General features: G+C 44.3%; 1 protein-coding gene across 1 annotated transcript; it reads right to left on the bottom strand.

Annotated features, from left to right (window-relative positions):
• Window positions 1–559: 559 nt before the first annotated feature.
• prpf8 (pre-mRNA processing factor 8) lies at window positions 560–15385 on the bottom strand. The gene is made up of 43 exons (XM_030776183.1): window positions 15271–15385; window positions 14210–14329; window positions 13955–14123; window positions 13619–13783; window positions 13299–13517; window positions 13006–13218; window positions 12785–12910; window positions 12567–12672; window positions 12190–12380; window positions 11934–12053; window positions 11625–11814; window positions 11376–11495; window positions 11122–11256; window positions 10868–10997; window positions 10566–10762; window positions 10238–10444; window positions 9952–10115; window positions 9734–9860; window positions 9426–9618; window positions 9122–9309; window positions 8757–8995; window positions 8404–8550; window positions 8083–8293; window positions 7855–7971; window positions 7516–7763; window positions 7156–7335; window positions 6917–7052; window positions 6622–6791; window positions 5918–6047; window positions 5670–5816; window positions 5362–5522; window positions 5044–5235; window positions 4643–4880; window positions 4367–4495; window positions 4111–4224; window positions 3760–3933; window positions 3450–3643; window positions 3058–3297; window positions 2820–2961; window positions 2551–2691; window positions 2203–2342; window positions 1319–1521; window positions 560–1190 (listed from the first exon to the last, which is right to left on the bottom strand). The coding sequence occupies exons 2-43, from the start codon at window positions 14316–14318 to the stop codon at window positions 1036–1038; spliced, it is 7017 nt and encodes a 2338-aa protein (XP_030632043.1). The 5' UTR covers window positions 14319–14329; window positions 15271–15385; the 3' UTR covers window positions 560–1035.
• Window positions 15386–20154: the final 4769 nt, after the last annotated feature.

Below are 20154 nucleotides of genomic sequence, written 5' to 3'. Positions count from 1 at the left end.
CAGTACTGACCCACATGCACCATAAATTTAAACTTTTTGGAGTTCTCCCCAGACATCACAAAGACAATGTTTCTTAACAGGAAATGGGCAGCAGAGGTTATCTGAAACCGGCTAAAAGTCGATATTGATGCCTTCGCATCACCCCTTTCTTCTTTCATGAGCAGGAAAGCATGGGCAGTTAAATTCGTCTCGTGAAGACGAAACTATCGAATGAAACGTGCCTATTGGCGAGCTCGGCATGAACTAAGCCTAACGAGTCATACTTCTCATCAATTTAGCTCGCTATATAGTTAAATATTTCGCTGAGCATGATCCTGATTGAGTTGGATTACTATATTTTACTACTTAAATTGGTAATCTGCAATCAGTTCATTCTTATTTAGTTTGGGTTTAGGCACGTTTCTCTGATAGTTAGGTCTAAAAATGCTCACTTGCAAAAAGAGAGTTGAAAACAACAAAAAATTGTTCTAAACTGTATGAGCATAGGAAATAAGTAGATAAGGAAAAAGATTTTAGTTAGCTCACATTCAGACGGACACACTGCACAGACATTTATAAAAATGTTTCTTTATTTCAACCCCAACTACAGTGTACACAACAGATACACAACAGTGACGGGGAGCAGAAAAATTTCTACTGGCTTATAAAAAAGAACAAATTTCATGTACGACAGGAATTGGGAAGAAAAAAAAAAAAAAAAAGTACTGATTTTCCTTTCCCCTCAAAAATTCACACAGATCCACTCAGAGATGTATATGTACTACAACAATTAGTTTCACAAAAATACAGTTTGAGAAATGTGTAATGTCAATTAAATTAACATGCTGAAGAATTGCCATGCCATCGCAGTTCACAAAACCATGGAGAGCTGCTGATTAAACCATAATTTGAGAAAACAATTCTACTTGGACTTTCTAGGGTTCAATGGTAAGCCTAACGTCGACAGAGCGCCTTGGTGAAAAGGGCAAACTACGCTTCTCTGTACAAGCCCTTATCAGGTACCTGCCGAAAACAAACAGGAACGAACTGCTCAGGCTAAGCGTACATGTCTTCACGATCTGCGTTGTAAATCTCGCCTTCTTGCAGGGAGGCAAAGTTGAGAAAGTGCGATGGTCGGTGAACCTCGTGGTAAAATTCTTTGGGGTTGGCGAGCTGAAGGTCGTACTTCATGTTGGGGTCGTGACGAACACCTGGTAAAAAAGAAAAATACACATGGTATTAAAAACCAAAAACAGCGTTTTTATTCGTTTATTTACTTATTAAAACTTGTTGATAATCTCTAATCTGTGATACAACTCTGGCAAAGGGCTGTACTTACCCATGAAGTTGTAGTTCCAGGACACCTGCCCAGGCACCATGAAGAAGCCAAGGAAGCGGTCAGACAGCAGCATCTGAACCCTCTCGTAGTGCGAGGGCAGGTAACCCTTGGGATTATTCCCTTTGTCTGTGTTCTGTCGACCCCACTCATAGCCACTGGGAGTCAGTTTGTAGGCTGTCAGCGTGCAGGATCCAGGAGTGAAACTGAGAGAAAGAGAAATAAAAATACCCTTAAGATCAACCCAAACAAATTACATAAGCAATTTTAAATAAGGGTTTCCACATCTTAAACATTAAATTCAGGGACTTTTTAAGGACTTTCCAGGCCCAATTTCCTCAAATTCAAAGACCCAGCACAGCATACTTTGAGACATGGATCAAGGCTAATTACTGTTGCGTTAGGTTTCTCGCTTGCTTGCCGCTGTTTAACCTGCATCATTTGACTTCAATCACTCATGCACGCATGTGACTATTGCACTTTCTCAAGGCAGGTGGCACGTGAAGCACAGACGGCAGGAGACACACATGCAGAAAGCGGGACTTAGCCTATTTACTAACATTAAGTTAAAAAAAAAAAAAAACCTTCAACTTCTATTCTTGCAAAAAATATGTAAATTCAGGCACTTTCAATGACCCATGTCTATTTATGTCTATTTTCGAAAACTTTCAAGGCCTTGATTTTTTTTCTCAAATTCACAAACTTTCAAGGATTTCAAGGACCCACGCGAACCATGTTAAATGTCCTTTCTGTTCTCTGAAAGGACACTTCATACATCCGTGACATCTGACTTGAGAATAACTATTCCTATAAATGAGTTGCCCTGCATTAAGAGAATCTGTTCTTTTGAAGCATGACAAATGCAGTGATTTTTCCTGATGAAATACCTGCAGGTGATGATGATGGTCTTCTCACCGTCCCAGGAAGGGTTGTCGGCCATAACCTTCGCGTGCGTGGTGACGTCCTGAGGAGAGAGCTGGGGCGATTCATTGGGCTGTGTGTGGATCCAGCCCAGGGGCTCCATTTCCTACACAGGAATAAAAATTGGGAGGGGGGGGGTTAAGGATATTGGTGAGTTCTGGAGCAAGAAGTAACTGCCTTGTTGCAATGACCTAAAATTTGAATGTCATCATAGGAGAATCTATCCCCGTGTGAAACAAAAACCTTTCAATGATAAATAGCAAATACATGCATGATTCATGTTTTACAGGAAAGGGCATTGATAAAAGGCTGACCTTGAGGTACTCATGCTGTGGGAGCTGATTGGGCAGATGAACGGTCTGGTGTGTTCCCCACTGTGGAACCATTACTATACAACGGATCTCCTTCACCTGGGGGTTGTCTGGAGGACTTGTGCCATACAGGTAGCCTGCAATCTAAACACATAGACAAGAAAAAAAAAATTAAATTAATTAATTTATCTGTCTAAGAACATTCGCAGCTAAGATGAAGATGTGAACAACCAGAGATGAGTGATTAAAGTTGAAGGCTTAGTTAAACTTACCTGTGCACGGAGATCAGAGATGCAGATAAACTTTTTCAGAACGTTCTTAGGCAGAATGTAAGTGTAGCCAGTTTCCTTGATGTCATCTGATGACACGTAGATGTGGTTTGTACGCAAGTGCAGATTAGCAGCAGAGATGGCCCTGCAGACAAACAACAAAAAAAGACTTAGCCAACTCCTGCAAAAAAAAAATTGACAGTATATTAAAAATACGTTGAAGATGACGATTGGTCGTTACCTGACTCTCCATTCGGTTTTGGAGGAGAAGGTCTGGGTCTCATAGTTGCTGGTGGTGGAAGTGATGATCTCGTCGCCGTGTTTGTTGACGGTGCGAGTCTGCGTGGCGGTCAGCTGAGACTGCTCCTTGGTCTGTTTCTCAATCTCGGCAATCTGCTGTCTCTGCTGGGACGGAGCAGAGATCTCCATTCCCAAAATGATGTCCCTAATCTCAGACTGAGTCAGAGACGCCACGTTCACACTGAAAAGACAAAGAAACACAATTTTTATCCACAGACAAAAAACAAAACAAAACCAAAATTCAGAGGACTTCAAAATAATGTTTCCCCTAGTGATCATACTCACATTACCTGCCTCAAAACAATATGTTTTGTTACATAGAGCCACACTCACTTGTTCTTCTTGCCATAGTCAGCCAGGATGAGGTCTTTGAGTTGCACCTCCACCTTGATCCATTCCTCGTCTGTCAGGGTAGGCCAGATGTGGTGCGGTTCTGTGATGGTGGTTTTGTCTGGTTTCAGGATGACTTTAGCGCGGTCGTTATTCACATGCAACGCCCTCAGGATCAGGATCAGACGGGAGAACGCCTGACCACGGAAAAAGACAACTTTAGTTTTAACGGTAAAGGGTGAGTATTTCCTTCAGATCAGTTGAATAACTAGATGAATGTCATCAAGACCAAGGGTAAAAGAATTGAAATTACAGTGTAGGAGGAGATGGTCTTGAGCCAGTCGTCATAGAGATTGAACAGGACCATCTGTGGCTCTGTGGCCTTCAGAATGAGGTCACCAAACTTCTCAACCTTCAGACAGGCCTGGAAAGGCAGCTGCAGCTCAGAGCCCTTGATCACAATGTTAGGGAAATCTAACAAGTGAACCTGGGGAAGGAAAGTAAACACAAAATGTCAAAAAGTTTCACACAAAAGCAACTGGGGTTGCAATGTGATGCGGAAGAGGGTAACTACATAACAAACACTGCGACACAAACTTGACTTTCGATCGCGGAGTCACTATGAACTGCCGTGATATTAGAAGTGGCTGCAGTGAGGGCTCACCTCAAGAGGATCCAACATTCCTTTCCTGGTTACAATGATCTGCTTGGGCTGCTCCTCAACAGGCAGTGATCGGATCAGGGCAGCCACTTCCTCAGCAGTCTTCCACTTGGCCAGCTACACAGAGAGGAAGAATAATCTTAATTCCTTTGAGAGAATGAACACGTCTAGGAGCATTAGTAGGCATTAACAGAGGCTTAGGGGACAGACACACAAGGAGAGAGAGAGAGAGCATGAGAGAGAGAGAGCCTTGACTTACCTGGCCAAGACGCTTCTGTCCTGCCCACACAGATGTGTGGATGATTTTCAGGAAGAGCTGCCCGGTTCTCGGATTGAAGATGAAAATAGCCCCATTGATGGGTTTTGTGGTCAAGTTACCCTCAAAGGTCTGGAATGGAGAGGTCAAAGAGTCATATGATTGAACAAGCAGCAAGGCTATTAAAGAGCTTCACTTTCATCTCTTCAGTGCACATCACAAACCTGCGATATGGACAGACAGAAACAGACTGCTTTGTATGAAAGTGGCATCGCTCACCTTGTGGATGGTGACTCTGTACACGTTGGTGTCATCCACAAACCAGATGATCTGGTTGGAGAAGAGCTCTCCGTAGTTCTGGGAGGACAGGTAGGGCTCGGTGGGCTCGGAGGAGTAGAGCTGCAGGCCTTTACGGATGCGCTCCCTCAGCACATACAGAGCAGGGTTGGCCTTCATGATCTTGGCCATGGCCTGTTGGATCAGAGGTTTGCTTCCCGGGAACCAGTTTCCATAGGCACTGCAGGTTAACACAACAGCTCATTAACATCAGCAGTCTTAAATATGTTCAGCTTCTTTAAGGTGGCGTTGCCCAGTTCACAGCTGAGACATTGCTCATTACCAAAATTTTTTCCAAAGTTTAAAAAAAAGAAAAACAATCAAACAAGCAAAAAAACACTGACCTGTGTAGATTGTAGGCCAAGTCAATGGCAATCAGGACCCCAGTGGGAGATGGGTAGATACTCATGTTGTCCGTGGTGTAGTCAAGGAATTTAGCCCTGGCATATCTCTCAATGTCATGGGAGTCGTAATCTCCCCACCTGAGCTGAATGTCAATCCAGTACTTCTGAGTGGTGGTGCTGTCCATCAAGTCCCTGACAGAGACATTTACCCATTAGATGAATTGGATCTCTCTCCCTCTCAGTCACTGTCACACACACATGCGCTCGCACACACGCACACGCACACACAACTATAATCTGTTGTGTTTGTCAACATACTTTGAGTCTGCGAGCAGAGATGGCCGTGAGACATTCCACTTATAGGAGGCAAAGAGAAGAATGTCAGCGCAGGAGGAATTCATTTTGTAGGACTTTCTGGGATGAATGGTCTCTTTCTGGACCGTCTCTATTTCCAGAGCGTCAAGCTCTTGGTCAAACACCTACAAATGACACAAAGAGACATGCTGATGACTCCCACACTTTTTTTTTTTAATGGAACCACTGTCTCTCTTTGAGCAATATGTGGATGAATTAGAAGCATTATCTATTGCCACTGCACATTTTGGCTCTAAAGTGGGTTTCTTTACCTGACAGAGATCCATGACAATGCTCTCATGGATCTTCTGCCACAAGTGAGCTCTGAAGATCTGGATCAGAGAAATCTTGAGGGTTGGGATTTTGCCATGCATAAAGATTCCAGTGAGATCCAGCTGCACCTGGAAACCCACGTACACCTAAAGGGAAACATTACAGAACAAGAAAAACAAAGCGTTATGCACAGACAGACATCACACAAAAGATATGGACAAAGGAAACAGTGCTTCTGTGTACATACATTGGCTCTGTTGATGGTGGGAGACCACCAGAGCGTGAAGCGACGATTGGGGATCTGATTCAGACCGGATCTCTGAGCATTGGTCAGTTTCTTCCACTTCATGGACTCCTCAAAGCCACTGGCCTTTTCCCTGAGCAAGGCAGGGACAAAGGTTTTGAGTAAGAATTTCCATTATATATTAGTAAAAACGCAGTTCTACTCCAAGGACTTTGGAGGTACTTGAGGTAATACCTCCCTGAGCCAAACGAAGCAGATAATTACAGTACTAGTGCTCAAAGAAATAACGATAAGATAACAAGGGATAAACAAAATCAATTTTCTACAGTGCGTTTCACACTACGTCATGGTTAGCTGGGTTCAAAGCAAGCAGAATAAAACTTGAAGAGAGTCTTTGTCTCATCACAGATTTGTAAAGCTGCTTGAGGGAAGCTCCGCTCTTTGATGTTCCTCTCGGTAGCTTGTTCGCACATAAATGACACGGTAGTGTCAGAACGGCCTAACTGACAGACTTATAATGCTGCTTCAGTGACTCTCTGTCAAGTCCTGTATGGGGTTCCAGTGGTGCTCTGAGGTCCTCTGGTGTCTGAGACAGGAGTGTTTCATCCTAATGTGCTGTACTTTGTGTTTAGTGTTACACTTATCACTTTTAATATAAAAAAAACCTCATAGTTTGACTGAGAGGTAAGGGGTAGGCTGATGCTCACCAGAAGAGACCCTCCCAGGTTGGAAAGTACGTTCCCTTAAAAAGCGTGTGCTCCAAGATTCCTTCCACTCCGCCCAAAGCCTGGATCATGTCTGTCCGGTAGTTGTTTAGGTTCCACAGTTTGCCATCGTGTCTCTGGTGGGTCCACCAGAACGGGTTCTGTTTCAGTACCTGTGAGCACATTACAGTGGGGTGGATCAGTATGAGTACATTTATATTACTACATTTAGCATATGACATGTAGATGAGTCAGTGGGTGAGACAGTTCATTTAGCCTTGCTCCGAGGGCTCTTTACCTGATACTGTTTGAAGTCTGTTCGGACTCTCCAGCCTTTGTCGTAGGCAAGCGTGTGTCTGTCCTTCTGGAAGAGCGTGTTGATACGGGGAATGCCTCTGTCCCAGGAGTCTTCCAAATCTTCCAGTGTCAGTCGCCTGTGAATCAATCACCTTCCATTAACCTCCAACGATGGTGAAATTAATGCTTCAAACAAGCTTGTGTGTTGAAAACGCATCTTTCTGACTGAGAAAACAGTACCTGTTCTGGGCGATGGCCTCCTGTCTCTTGAGAGCATACTCAGCCCAGACTCTCTGAGAGTCGATGAACTCGCTCTCCCAGGGCTGGATGTAACGGTAAAGATTGGGAATCAGCTGATCCTCCTCGTGGCTCATACCAGAACGGAAATGAGTGATGCCCACATCTGTCTGTTTAGACCACCTGAGTAGAGAAAGACACAGATAGATACCCACATATTCTTAAAAGAAACATTTTAACCCAGTTGATTTCCATTGAAGAGTTACTGTACTATGATCCCTATACGCTCAGAACATCCTTAAAGGTGAGCGAACTTCAAATAAGTTTGTGACGTGGTTAAATTTGCGTAGTTCAGAATCTCACCTCAGATCTGACTGTGGGATGAGTACATGGCCCATGGACAACATGCCCAGACCTCCCAACTCTTTGGGCGTGTAAAAGACCACTGGGGGGAAACGGCTGGGCATTTTGGAGTTCAGTCCGATCTTGATACGTGTCTGGATCTTGTTTTCACACTTAACCAGCAGGTCGAGCAGCTCCTGAGTGTTCACCACGGCCTCACGGAAGTAGGTCATCAACCCAATCAGGGCCGTGTTCCATTTGTTGACAATCTGAGAGGGAGTAAAAACGGTCAGATGAGGCAAAAACTATACGGCCCACCTTTGGTCTTTTAAGGGAAAAGGCTAAATCTGTTTTTCGTACCTTGGTAAAGGTGGTAGATCCAGACGCCATGAGAATCTGGCGGACTCTGTTGTGGAATCTCTGCATGGACTCGTCGTCAACACGCAGGAAGCACTGGGCAGTCCTTTCCTTCGTCACCTGTCAATCACATGCTCATTAACTCTGTGCTAAGCTCTCTCGCACTTGCTCTTTTTTTTTTTTTTAAACAAAGATTCAGTGTGATACGATCTCGGGTGCGGATGCACTTGCCTCGTTCTGCAGGTTCCACACGCCGTCCTTGTGGGTGAACTCCTCGTAACTGGTGCGGCACTTGGGCAGGATGCGACACTCGAAACCGCACATGTTGAAGAGCAGGTTGGGATTGTCTTTGCTGTACACGGACACGAAGCTGTTCTCCCACTGCACCGTGGTCACCGAACGAGGCAAACGGTTCTTGATATCCCAGAACACGGCACGGCCCCTGAGCGGTTAGGGAGGAAAATGAATCAGGTGATCAGTATGTTTACCTCCATAGGAAGACGCTGTGAGAATACCCTGTAACAGTGAATGGGAGTGGCCAGAGGCACTTACAGGTTAACGTCATGCTTCATCAGCCTCATGCGAGCATCTCTGGGCCAGCACTTCTTATTGTTGTAGCCAACGATATTCTCATTGTTTGGGTCAGGATGTTCTGTCAGGTACCTCTGAATTAAGTCCCTGGCATCATCAGCCGAGAACCTATTAAAGAAACAAAGAAAACACTTCAACACACAGACACACACACATATATACACACACATACATGCATATGTATGTATATATTTCATACATTACTTTCAGATCATATTAAAAAGTGAATGAATGGCATGAGTAAAATGACTATTAGAGCGATCACAGGTAAAATGGCTATTAGGAGGTCTATCGAATCCTGCCGAGAAGCAGACCTGAAGAAGATGTGGATGCGGTCGATGTATCTGCAGTAAAGACGTATTGGGTGAGCACTCTCGGTGGCTGTGTCCTGGAAGCTTAAGAAGTCGTTGGGCATCTGCGGTGGTCCTGCCATCTCACTGGCGCGATGCAGACCCAGGACCAGTAGGTCCATCACCAGTCCATAATACTGCACAATGAAGGAGGCGAACTGCAGACCACGGATGATGCCGTAGGAGTTGGTGTGATTCATGTCCTGTACAGTCAAACAAAGCAGGAGACAGTTAGGCAAGAGAGCAAGAATGCAGCTTTGAATTCAGTTTAAGTCAAATTGTTGCTTGAGGTTTTTTTTAGGTGAGGTCAGACTGGGGTTTCCTCAGACCTTGTAGTTAATGACAACGTTGTTCTTGGCTGTCATGTAATCAGCGATGTTGTGGTCAACGATGAGACGCAGCAGCCTGTTGAGCAGCGTGAGGTCGATCTTCTCGTACATCTTCTCAAATCGTGACTCCAACATGACGTTGCATTCACCTTCCGTGGTGTCCCACACATCCTGAAGATTGTTGATGCCTTTGAAATGAACACAACACGGAGGCTCAGAGTCATTTCTACTGAGCGTTCTTCAGAAATGCCCAAACAATAGCAAGAGACAAACTAACTGCCAAGTAGGTAGGTTTTTGTGTTACCTTGGCACCATTTGTAGACAAGCAAAGGTGGCGGTTCTGTGTCGGCCGGTTTGATCCAGGGAGGAAAGAGCCTGCGTTTGTCCGCCTCGTACCAGAGGTACTGGTCCAGGTAGGCGTCAGTAATCTTCTCCAAGGGCTCCACGTCGTACACTGGCACCAGGTGACTGTAGAGGTCCATGAACTCTATGCCAACCTAAATAAAATGACAAAGCACTAACTGAAACAAATATAGCGAGGACAAACATCGAGCAGGTTCAGATGAAAGGGAAAGAATCATAAATAGAGAGGAAGGTGGAGAGTGTATTCACCTCTTTGAAGGCTCTCTGGGTTAATAAATGACGTTTGATCCTGGACAAAGCTTCGTGAGGGTTGTCATAGGCCTGTTCAATCAGACCCAGCTCCTCTCGCTGCGATTGGTTCAACCTGGACTTCACGCTACAATTCAAAAATAAGCATGATTGAGCGTCATATGGAGAAAAGCAGTTAAAAGATGATCAAGACAAAGGTGTAAGGAGACTGTCTGTACCTATAGGCTTCCTTGAGCCTCTCCAGAGCAAGGATGAGCAGTTTGGTGTCGTGTTTGTAGGAGAGCGGAGGGAAAGGGATAGGGGAGAAACGACGGCTCTCCAGCCAGTGCACAGTGGTGGTGTAAATGGCCACGGCCTCCTCTGCTGTAATGTATGGACCATCCTGGAGGGTAAACACATACATTCTCAGTTGTGCTTTCAGGCTTTGCCTTCATGAAATAATGGAGGAAAACAGGGTGTGTAGCATCAGGAATCTTCCTGTGCATGCCCTTTAGACTAGTGTACCTTCAGGTAATTGTGCTGTCTCTCCTGTTCAGCCTTCAGGTAGAGTCGAGTGAGGCGACCCAGGTTCTTCTTGCAGACAGTCTTGTCCACTGTTGCACCTCGCCTGATTCGCTCACGGTTGTAGTGGGCTGTGTTCGTCCACCAGTCAGCTTTGGCCTTCACGTAGCGAAGGATCATGTTCTCGATGGGGGTTGGAAGTCCTGGAACCTGAAAAAAAAAATTAACGGCCATTAAGTCCTAAAAGTTCCAAATTAAGACACTGTCAAAACATCCAGTGTGTATTAGAGTCCGTTTGACAAAGACTGCTGTATGGCTTTTAAAAACTTACCTTCCAGGGAATGTTGGCCTTCCAGCACCTCCAGGACTCGCTGAGATGCTGCAGGATGGTCCTGGCTTTGTTTTGCTTGATACCCTCAGGCATCATGTCCAGGATGTCGTGCATCACCGCAGCTCGGAGCTCCAGGTCAAAGTGAGACTCCACGCGCTGCTTGGTGACCGTTTTTGCCACACCCTTAGAGTGTCGGCCTGAAAGGAAGAATCATAATGAGTTGTACTACTTTGTCTTGAAACTAGATCCCTACAGCATGTGATCAGAATTTTTGAAAGCACTGCTGAGTGTCTGGACTTTACCTTCGAACTGCCTGGCGAGCAGGTTGCCTAGCCATCTCTCCAGCAGAGGGGTGATACCTCTCATGAAAAACAGCCAGACTCTCCAGCCTGGAGCCCAGAAACCACAGCCCGGACCCTTCCCGACTGGCCCCTGAGAACATAACCGCTACACTTTACACCAGGGCTAAAACTTATCTGAACATTCACGAGTTAGACAAATTAGACTGCTGGGGTCAGAAGTATCGTTAGAAAGATCAAGTGGGAACATCACTCACTGTGTTGAAGCGGTAGTAGATGAGATGCTTCAAGTCTTTGCACATCCTGATCTGCCTCATGAGTTTGTACTTGTAACGGTACATGCCAGTCAGCTGACCCACGTGGGCGAAGATGTACTGAAGTCCGTCTGCCAACTGAGGGTCAAACAAGACAATAACTGAAAACCAGCATGCAGGACGAGCTACATTTTCTCTGCATAGACAGATAAAATCACAGTGCTGATACATAGTGTTAGTTTGTGGGTGAGCTGTACCTGGAAGGCATCAACGTTTCCCAGTCTGTACTGGACATGGCTGTCCACCACCAGTTTGCTCAGACGGAGAACCTCTCTACACAAGTGGAACGCGTTCCCGAATCGGGACTTCTTACGCTCCTGGGAGGAGAACATTTGAAATTTGTTACAATGCTCTCAATATTCAACCTCCAAATTGTACTGAATTGACAATGACACAGGCACTGTTCATTATAATGCGGTGTAATCAGTGTTTCTGGACAGTTTTACCTTTGTGGTGAGGGTCTTGACAGGCTTCAGGTTAAAGTTGTAGTCCAAGTGAAGATAGTTGAGGTTCTTTCTGTGAATCAACAGGTTAAGCATGTTGTACCCCTGACGACACACCTGCAGCCCAACCTCCACCCAATCCAGCTTAGTCGATTGGAAGAACTTGGTGGCCTTAAAGGAGCGGAACAGGTACCTACAGAGAGAAGAGGTGAATTAAAACACAAAGCACCTGACAAACTACTCTCAGATCCTTCAAGTGAAGAGCCTCAGTAACAAAGAAGGTTTCATACAGTCATTAATATCCAAACTCACCTCTTCTTCTGTGCTTTGGGTGGTCTGTGTTTGAGAGCATTGAGCACATAGTACTTCAGAAGCTTCTGGTAAGACACGCGGACTTTCACCGGCTGGCCAGCAGGACAGTGCTCACGGTACCTGGATAAGACAGACACACGCCTCTCAATTTATAAGCCATCACTTAAAGACGTTTAGATGTAGATACAATTCAAGTCATATTCATAAACTTCTCATTCACATGGTGGAGGAGGGAGAGTAGGTGTGAAATGCTAACCAGTTTTTGATGAGAGGTATGTCGATGGCACGTCGTGTTCTCCCTGAACGCAGATTGAAAGGCCGAGGAGCCCAGAGCAAAGCAATGCCATTGGCTGTGTTGTCGGTGTACAGGGGGGTTTCTTTGAGGAAGGGCTCCACGTACTCCGGCAGCTCAAATTCCTCATCATCATCAGGGAGGGGCTCCTGACTCTATAACAAAAACCACCCATACATCATGCACTCATCAATAACAGCTACAATGGTGAGCAAGGGCAGAAATCTGACCACTGACTGGGTTGGAGGAAAAATTAATTGTAATTATCTGTGACAAGTGTGCCGTTTAACAGCATATAACAAGGATGAAAAATAGCAGGCTTTAGCACAGTGCATCCTTACTTTGACAGAGTGTCGGTGAGAGATGGGGTTGATCAGAGGATCAAAGTAGAAGGCAGGCAGATCAGGATCCTCAGTCTTAATGAAAACCACGTTGGGTGTGTGGTACCTGCAGAGATAAAAATGTATTGTTCTGTTTAGGGGAAAAAAAAAAAATCCACCGTCTGCACAAATCAGTTTACTGTGTTGTAAGCTTAGGCAAAAGTTAACCGAATTCTTACCAAGTGAGATGCACATGGTGAGGCAGGTTGTTGTACAGGTACGGGAATGCAATCTTATACTCTGTCCTGATTGGCTGTCTGATGATGATCTTGTTGATGTCATTAAACTCATTCCAGTCTTCATCCCTGTAATACATTATGACAAAGGAGTTACCACACAATACCCCAAGAAAAGTTGTGCTAGATTATCATTAAGTAGGTATGAGGAAAGTGTATCTTACTGGAGATTGATGTCTCTAACCAAGGGCTCAAACTTGGGCCCTCCAGGAATTGCCATGTTCAGAGCCTTTGAGGTGAAGAAAGCTTTCAGGTCAAACAGGTAGAAGTAGTTGTCGTCCACCAGGTCAGTTAACAGCTGATTGGCCAGACGGTACAGAGTGGACATCATGGGCAAGGTGAACTGCCAACGTCGGTATGTGGCACCATTCACATACCTATAAAGAGAAAAATTAAAACCTTAAACTGTATAGTGGGAGGATCAGACATTTTTTTCTTTATTCTGACTGGAACTCACTTTGTGTTGTCCTTCAAGGGCTGGTGCTCATACAGCCAGTCCACCACAGAGACATCCTCCTCTGGGTCCAGCTCCATCTGGATGGCCTCCAGGGGCTCCACGTCCAGGATGTTATCAGCATAATCCAAAGGAGGCTCTTCATCATCAAAGGGTGGGAAGCGCATGCGCTTAAAATGACGTCTGTCCCTCTTCTCACGACGCATCATGATCCACATGGTCCTGTTAGAAATAATAAAAGAAATATGTAAGTATTTCTCAAGATGCATTTGCAGAACCAACCCGGGAGTATGACATGTTGGTTTAAGAGCATGATGTCTTACCCCCACTGCGCAATGTAGACAGGTTCGATGACCCATGGAATCTCATTGACGAAGGAGATGGCTCCTGTGATGTGGTAGAGCACTGGGACGTCTCTGATCTGCTCCCAGGGCATGGGCATATTCTCCAGCAACTTCAGCACAGCGTGAGGCATGTACTTCAGTGCACTAAACAGGATTAGAGAGAATCACGATAACATGTGTTCAAACATCTAGTCAAACAAAGACACAGCACAGTAAGACTTAACTGTTACTGAATTTATTGTAAAGAATATCAAATCTATGCACAGGCGAGAGTACAAAACATGGGCACAGGGAGAACCAAACTGGGTGACTTACCCAAGATAGACTCTCTTGTCATGACGGAACTTCCTGTTGGTCATGTCACCGTGGTCCCTGATGATCTTTCGCACATGCTCAGGTGGCATGTCCTCCTTCTGAGCATCCACAAAGCCAAACTTTCTCTTCTCAGAGTAGCGTTTTGCCTGTAGCTGCTGCCATTTACGAGCTGCAATTTATATCCAAGAATTAGTTTAGGAAAGGACTAGCACATATATGGAATACCCAATTAAACTGGCATTAAGGATAACGCACCTTTCTCTTGCAGTTTCTCTTCAGACATGTAGTCTGGCACTGGAGCGGGTGGAGGTACCCCTGGTGGCATTCCAGGGGGAACACCTCTGTAAGGGAATGTGGCTGCCATGGCACCTTCTTCTGGGGAGAGAAAAAAAAACAAAGGCCATGCAGCATTAGTAACAAGCCGTGACAAAGACAGCCTTTCCGGATTTACTCACGCTCAATAAAGCGTGGAAACAAGCTTAACTCTGCGCTTGGAATCAACGTTGATATAAGACGATCGGATCTTCATACTGAATTACATTAATTGCGTAAAAAATGAGGAACAGGCACTACAGTCACGTCAGGATGCATTATCAACTTGTATTTGTATATTACAGTTATACAATCAATAATTCCTTTAAACGTTCGTATTGTTTTAAACTGAAACTAGACTAACGATTCAGCTACCAACGGAAGAGATCCCATTGCATAAATCAGCAAGCCAATTGACAAACACGTTTCTGAGAACTAAACAAGACGCTAGTAAGGTTGATTACGACTTTCAACACCACGTTTCAAGAACCACTGCAGAAAAAGCATTTCAATGCATAATGCGCTAAACCGTTACCTGCTACAACACTAATCTGGTTAATTAGGTGAACCACGGCATTGCTAACCAAGTGAAAGGACAGCTAAGCTAACTAGCTACAGACTAACAATCGCGCGCCACGGTGTTTACAAACGAGGATTCAGAACGGCTAGCTGTATATGCTAACCCGCACAGAAGTAAGGTAAATCTGAAAGGAGTCCTTAACAGCAAGCTAATTTCTAAGCGAACAGTTAACTGGACTATATTAGCTACATTAATCGCGATTTCATTGCTTTGTGCTACGTATACCAAGAACTTACATTATGAAATTAATGTTACAATATTTGTTGTGGAGCTGCACACTGCACACAGAACATTAATGTGTAGCACAAAAAACAAGGCCAACATGGCTAGCGAACTGAGCAACGAAACCAACCTAGCCTAATATTACACAACAAATTTACACTGTAATGTCGCACTATTTCGGGGATTTAAAGAAAAGGATTACCTCAAACTCTGCAGCAACGTACGCAAATGTAAAACAGACCCTGCAAACAGGGCTACAAAATCATTTCTTTGCTTGGTTTGCAATATAGTTTCACCAACTTCACTCCACTGCTATAAGTTTCCTGCTCTATACGTGCTACAGACAAATGGCGAGCCGCCGAACGACTATGCACGTTGCGCGTAGGTGATTACAATTCACCAATATACTATACGTGTTTCTTTGCTCGAACTGCACGTAAATAGAGCGAAGTTACGGTGGGGAATAAGAAACTACGTACAACTCAAAGTCCCGGATGCTGAACTGGTAGTTAAACTCAATGATCCGGAAGTGTGGGGTTCTGCGCACGCGCAAACCCCCTCCTCTCGCAGATTGTACGATATTGATGGAAGAGGCCATACAGAATCTGTTTTTCTTTTGTTTTGTTTTTTTGTTTTGTTTTTGTTACACGTTTTAAACTTCCTTCCTAAATTCTAAACCTGCCTTTTGACATCTTAACATCTGATGAATAAATGGAATTGTGACACACTTGTATGAATATGTTTTTCCATGGTTTAGATCCAAACCAAGGTGCTATTTATGACTTAAAGTCATATTTTACAAGTGTAAGGCATTTCATGCCAGTCCAAGTCAAAACACATACTTTTGAAGGCCAAGGTCAGGCCAAGTTCTAAGTCAGTGGTGAAGGCTTAGTTTTGCCAAGTCTGTTTTTGCAATTTCATAGATAAAAAAGGTAATCCAATTTCAGCTCTGACTTAGGTGAATGATCATCTGCGTGACAGAGTGTAAAAGAGAATCACAAAAACAATAGTTTTTTTGATACAGAAACCAATACAACATTTTGTTCACAGGCTGTCCTTTAGATATTATTTGCCAAAGAGCTAATCCACATTGGAGTTTGAAGTCAGCTGAGGGACTCAGCTCAGGCTATGTGCAACTCATGAGTAAGTCAATGTGACACTTTTGTCACATCGAAAAGTGTGTTCTTTCATCTTGACTTGTAACAACATGATTTGTTTGATGATTCTTCCAGGAACAGTTTGTCAGGCTCATGACACCAGGCTTGTGTTTGCACCTCAGATATGTTGTCTTGGAACCACTTTTCTAAAAACATGTAATCAACCTCGCTCTCTCTCTCTCTCTCTCTCTCTCTCTCTCTATATATATATGTATTTGTCTTGTGCATCCATGATTGGTTCCCAGATATCCAATAACTGGGATGGACCTTGTTAAACTGGGCATCATCCAAGCTGGCATAACTATCTTTGACCTTGTCACTCGCACATTCAGAGGGAGGCAAGAGTACTATAGCCTTCAGCCAGGGAATCAAACCAGTCTTCCATATGTCACATGGTGGGGTTACACACCATGCTATCAGCCAATATGCCCCCACAACAAGCTAGCAAAAATTTGGAAACAGGAAACTGCTGACATCAAGACCCAAAAACTTACAAAGCATGGCGCACGCTAACCCAAATCAAACAACCAGAGACTGTACACCAGTCGGAAGGAAGGGTAGAGGGGCCTTGAAACTGTCAAGACCACTGTCCTAAATGAGACATGAAACATCCACAAGTATGGCCAAGCAGTGGCCCCCAAGGATGAGATGCTTAGAGAATGCATCAAACAGCCCGGGGGATGTGGGTGGATAATGTGGGAGCAGAGGAGGTGCCATGGCAGGATGCGTCTCTCCATGGAATAAACCACTGACAGATTGCAGAGGTAGCTGACACGGGGAAATTCTATGAATAGCTGGAAAAGGCAGGACTGAAGGACAGCAAACAGACACTGATAATGGCAGTGCAAGGACAAGCACTCCACATCAGATCAGTTGAAACAAGAGTGTACCAAATCAGACAAGACCCAGAGTGCAGACTGTGCAATGAAGCCCCTGAGACAATCTAGCATCTAGTGATAGGCTGCAAGATGCAAATGATACCAACATACCCCGGGTGACACAACCATGTGGCAGGGATTGTATTCAGGAACATCTACAAGGAGCATGGGTTTGACAATACCAAGTCCAAATGGGAGGTACCACAGAGAGTAATGGGAAACAACAGAGCTATGGTCCTGTTTGACTTTCAAATGCACACAGATAAACAAGTAGTAAAACAGGTGCAGAAAGGAGCAGAGAACAGCAGTGGTGACTGATATGGCAAGCCAAGTGACCTTAACATCAAAAAGAAGGAAAATAAGAAGCTGGAGAAATACCAGGGATTGAAAGAAGAACTAGAGAGAGTGTGTAAGGTGAAAACAAGGCAGTGCCATTTGTGAAAAGAGCACTCAGGGTAGTGACCGATAAACTGGAAGAGTGGCACCAACAGATCCCGGGAATGACAACATCGATCCCAGTTCAGGAGAGCAGACCTAAGAATAGCAAAAATACTGTATTTCACCCTCAAACCCTATCAAGCCTATTTGGTTAAACAATTCCAATACAAATTTCTTCCATTACTGAGCTCAGCCAAGTCTGTTTAGCCAGTCACTGAGATAAAATTTGTCCTAAAGTATATGCACGCACAGATGTTTAGAAATGATAAGGACTCTAGAGTGCAGACCATATTAACAGTTTAGTTGGAAAACTTTCACTGTTGCCCGGATTTATCTGGCTAACTGAGAAATCCTGCTTCGTGGAAGATCCCCAAGGTCAATGACTTCAGAAGCTGATAACAGTTTCATCCTGATTCAAGTTCTGCCACAAGAGGGCAACACAGTCCAAAAGATCTCATCTCATTTCACGTGAATAGTTAACGTGAGTTATCAGCTTAATTCCAGAGCCCTTGTTGCAGTGCCGAAACTCTGTGCACTTCAGACATATTTCCTGTGGAAACTCTAAGGCTGGGTGCCGGGATTCCTGATTAGGACGCTGCATAAGTCTGAGGAAACAGAATGACACAGAATCATTAGGACTTCCCTTTCTTATGGTAAAAATAGTACCATCTGCTTTGGTAATCTTTCAGTGCCATTCACTGTACTCTAGGACAAGTAAGAAGCAGCTGCCAGCAGTCAGTTGTAAAAAATTGGCACAAAGCTTTGCAGACAGCAGCCTTCACCTCCCTATCACGCATCGGTCTGAAGTCCTTTTGCCCACATATATCCCTCCAGCTGGTCCCTCTCACAAACAGGATGCCATTACCCTACAGTCTTTTCTCAGGCTCCAGTAAAACGAGTACACTCCACACCCAGTCCCAATACTGCAGCCCCCCCCCCCCCCCACCCCAACCCGACCCACAGCACCAAAGGCAATTTTATCCAGCACAGTGTCCATCAGCTGAGTCTATCAGCTGTGTGTTCATGCTGGGACCAGACAATTGTTAATGTATTGCAACTTAAGCTTTTAACTGAATGGATTGTAGTTCTTCATTTACTGGGTCTTCAGTAAGATATACGTTTGACCATGTAATCTGAGTTCAATTCTCATCACTTATGCTCCTAAAACAGGTTAAAAAAAAAAAATTTGAGTTCAATGAAAAGCTACTGGGCCTCAGTTATTGATTGGAAGTAACAATGATTTATAAACAGCAATGTTACGACGATGATAAAGTCTACAATGAAGGAAAATAATTCGTTTTGTCTTTCTGCTCTAACTGCCAGTCTCTCTGTTTTTGCTTGCTTTTTGCAACTGTGCCTCTGGACGATGGTTCGGTGGGACACCAAGGCCAGTGTTTCCTGTTGATGCCCAGAAATCATGACTGTCTCAAGCACAGGTCATAGGTCGAAGGATGTGTGTCTCTGTCACTTCCCCTCTCACCACCCCTACACACTTCAGGCACACCCATCGCTGACAATTATAGGCGCACACATGCACGTTTTTTTGGCATCAGCTCTGTGATATTACACAACACGATGTACAAGCACACAGAATGTCCTGTTTTGGCTTTTATGGCTACAACTGTCAAAATGTCCAAATAATTTTTCCATCATCAGTAAAATGAGACAGGGAGTGCGATACACCCAGTGTTCTCAGTAAAAAAAAAAAAAAGAAAGAAAGAAAGAAAAAAGAAAAAGAAAAAAAGTCAAGAGCCAAATATGTCAGAGGAGAACTCCTAAACCACAAACCATTCATTGGCCACATATTCTCATCATACACAATTCGTATTCCCCATTCCACTCAATCTCAGTTCTACTTTTTCTCAGGAGATAGAGATGACTTTTCAAACATTAACACCATTAATGAGAAATACCAGACAAGATGGAAACTGAAAATACCAGTGAACCATAGATGGACTCATATGTTACTTTCACAGGTTAGCACTGTAGCAGAAATGGCTAATGCAAACTCTATCCATCTGGTCAGGTTAACATTACTGTCAATAAAAATATATTTTTAGTAACCTTGATTGACTAATGAATAAATAAATAAACAAATTAGTAAGTGCATTCTCTGAGTCATTTCTGTGTTTTAGAATAGAATTTATTTGAGGCTTATTTGAGGCATAAAATTAACATTGCTGGAATGCAAGCTGGAGACCCAGAGGTGACCTTGCCCATGTATCCTGCTATTGAATGAAACACAGTTTAAGACCAAACAGGATTGCCTAGGGGTCACCAAGTTGTCAGTGTCAGGTTGAGGCTCAACATGTTTTGTTTCTATGCCAGTGTTAACCCTTGTTTATCATGTGCCCAGATCCCAAGGCATGCAGCCCCCCCCCCCCCCCACTACTCCCACACCCCCACATCCCCACACCCCCTCCCATCCATCTTGCCCTGCCTCAGTGGGACAAAACTGAAAGGAAGGTAGCAAAACAAGCATACACTTGTTGTTTTGTTTTTTGCTCTTTTTAAAAGTGAGAGAACATGCGGTGCATACGCGTGCCTCTTGTATATCCAGGGGAAACGTTACGGGTTCCTCCGGTGTTTATCCTGGGAATGTCTAGGACAGGA

This window comes from Chanos chanos, chromosome 6 (genome assembly GCF_902362185.1).
Source record: "Chanos chanos chromosome 6, fChaCha1.1, whole genome shotgun sequence".
In the NCBI taxonomy this organism is placed as follows: Eukaryota; Metazoa; Chordata; class Actinopteri; order Gonorynchiformes; family Chanidae; genus Chanos; species Chanos chanos.
This window is presented reverse-complemented; position numbering and strand designations above follow the sequence as displayed.

Coding starts and splice junctions, on each gene's coding strand:
- prpf8 (XM_030776183.1), bottom strand. CDS start 14,318: ATGGCAGCCACATTCCCTTACAGAGGTGTTCCCCCTGGAATGCCACCA. Junction 7,336..7,515: donor ATCCCACAGTCAGATCTGAG/GTGAGATTCTGA, acceptor TTCTCTACTCAG/GTGGTCTAAACAGACAGATG. Junction 1,522..2,202: donor ACCATCATCATCACCTGCAG/GTATTTCATCAG, acceptor TCTTTCTCTCAG/TTTCACTCCTGGATCCTGCA.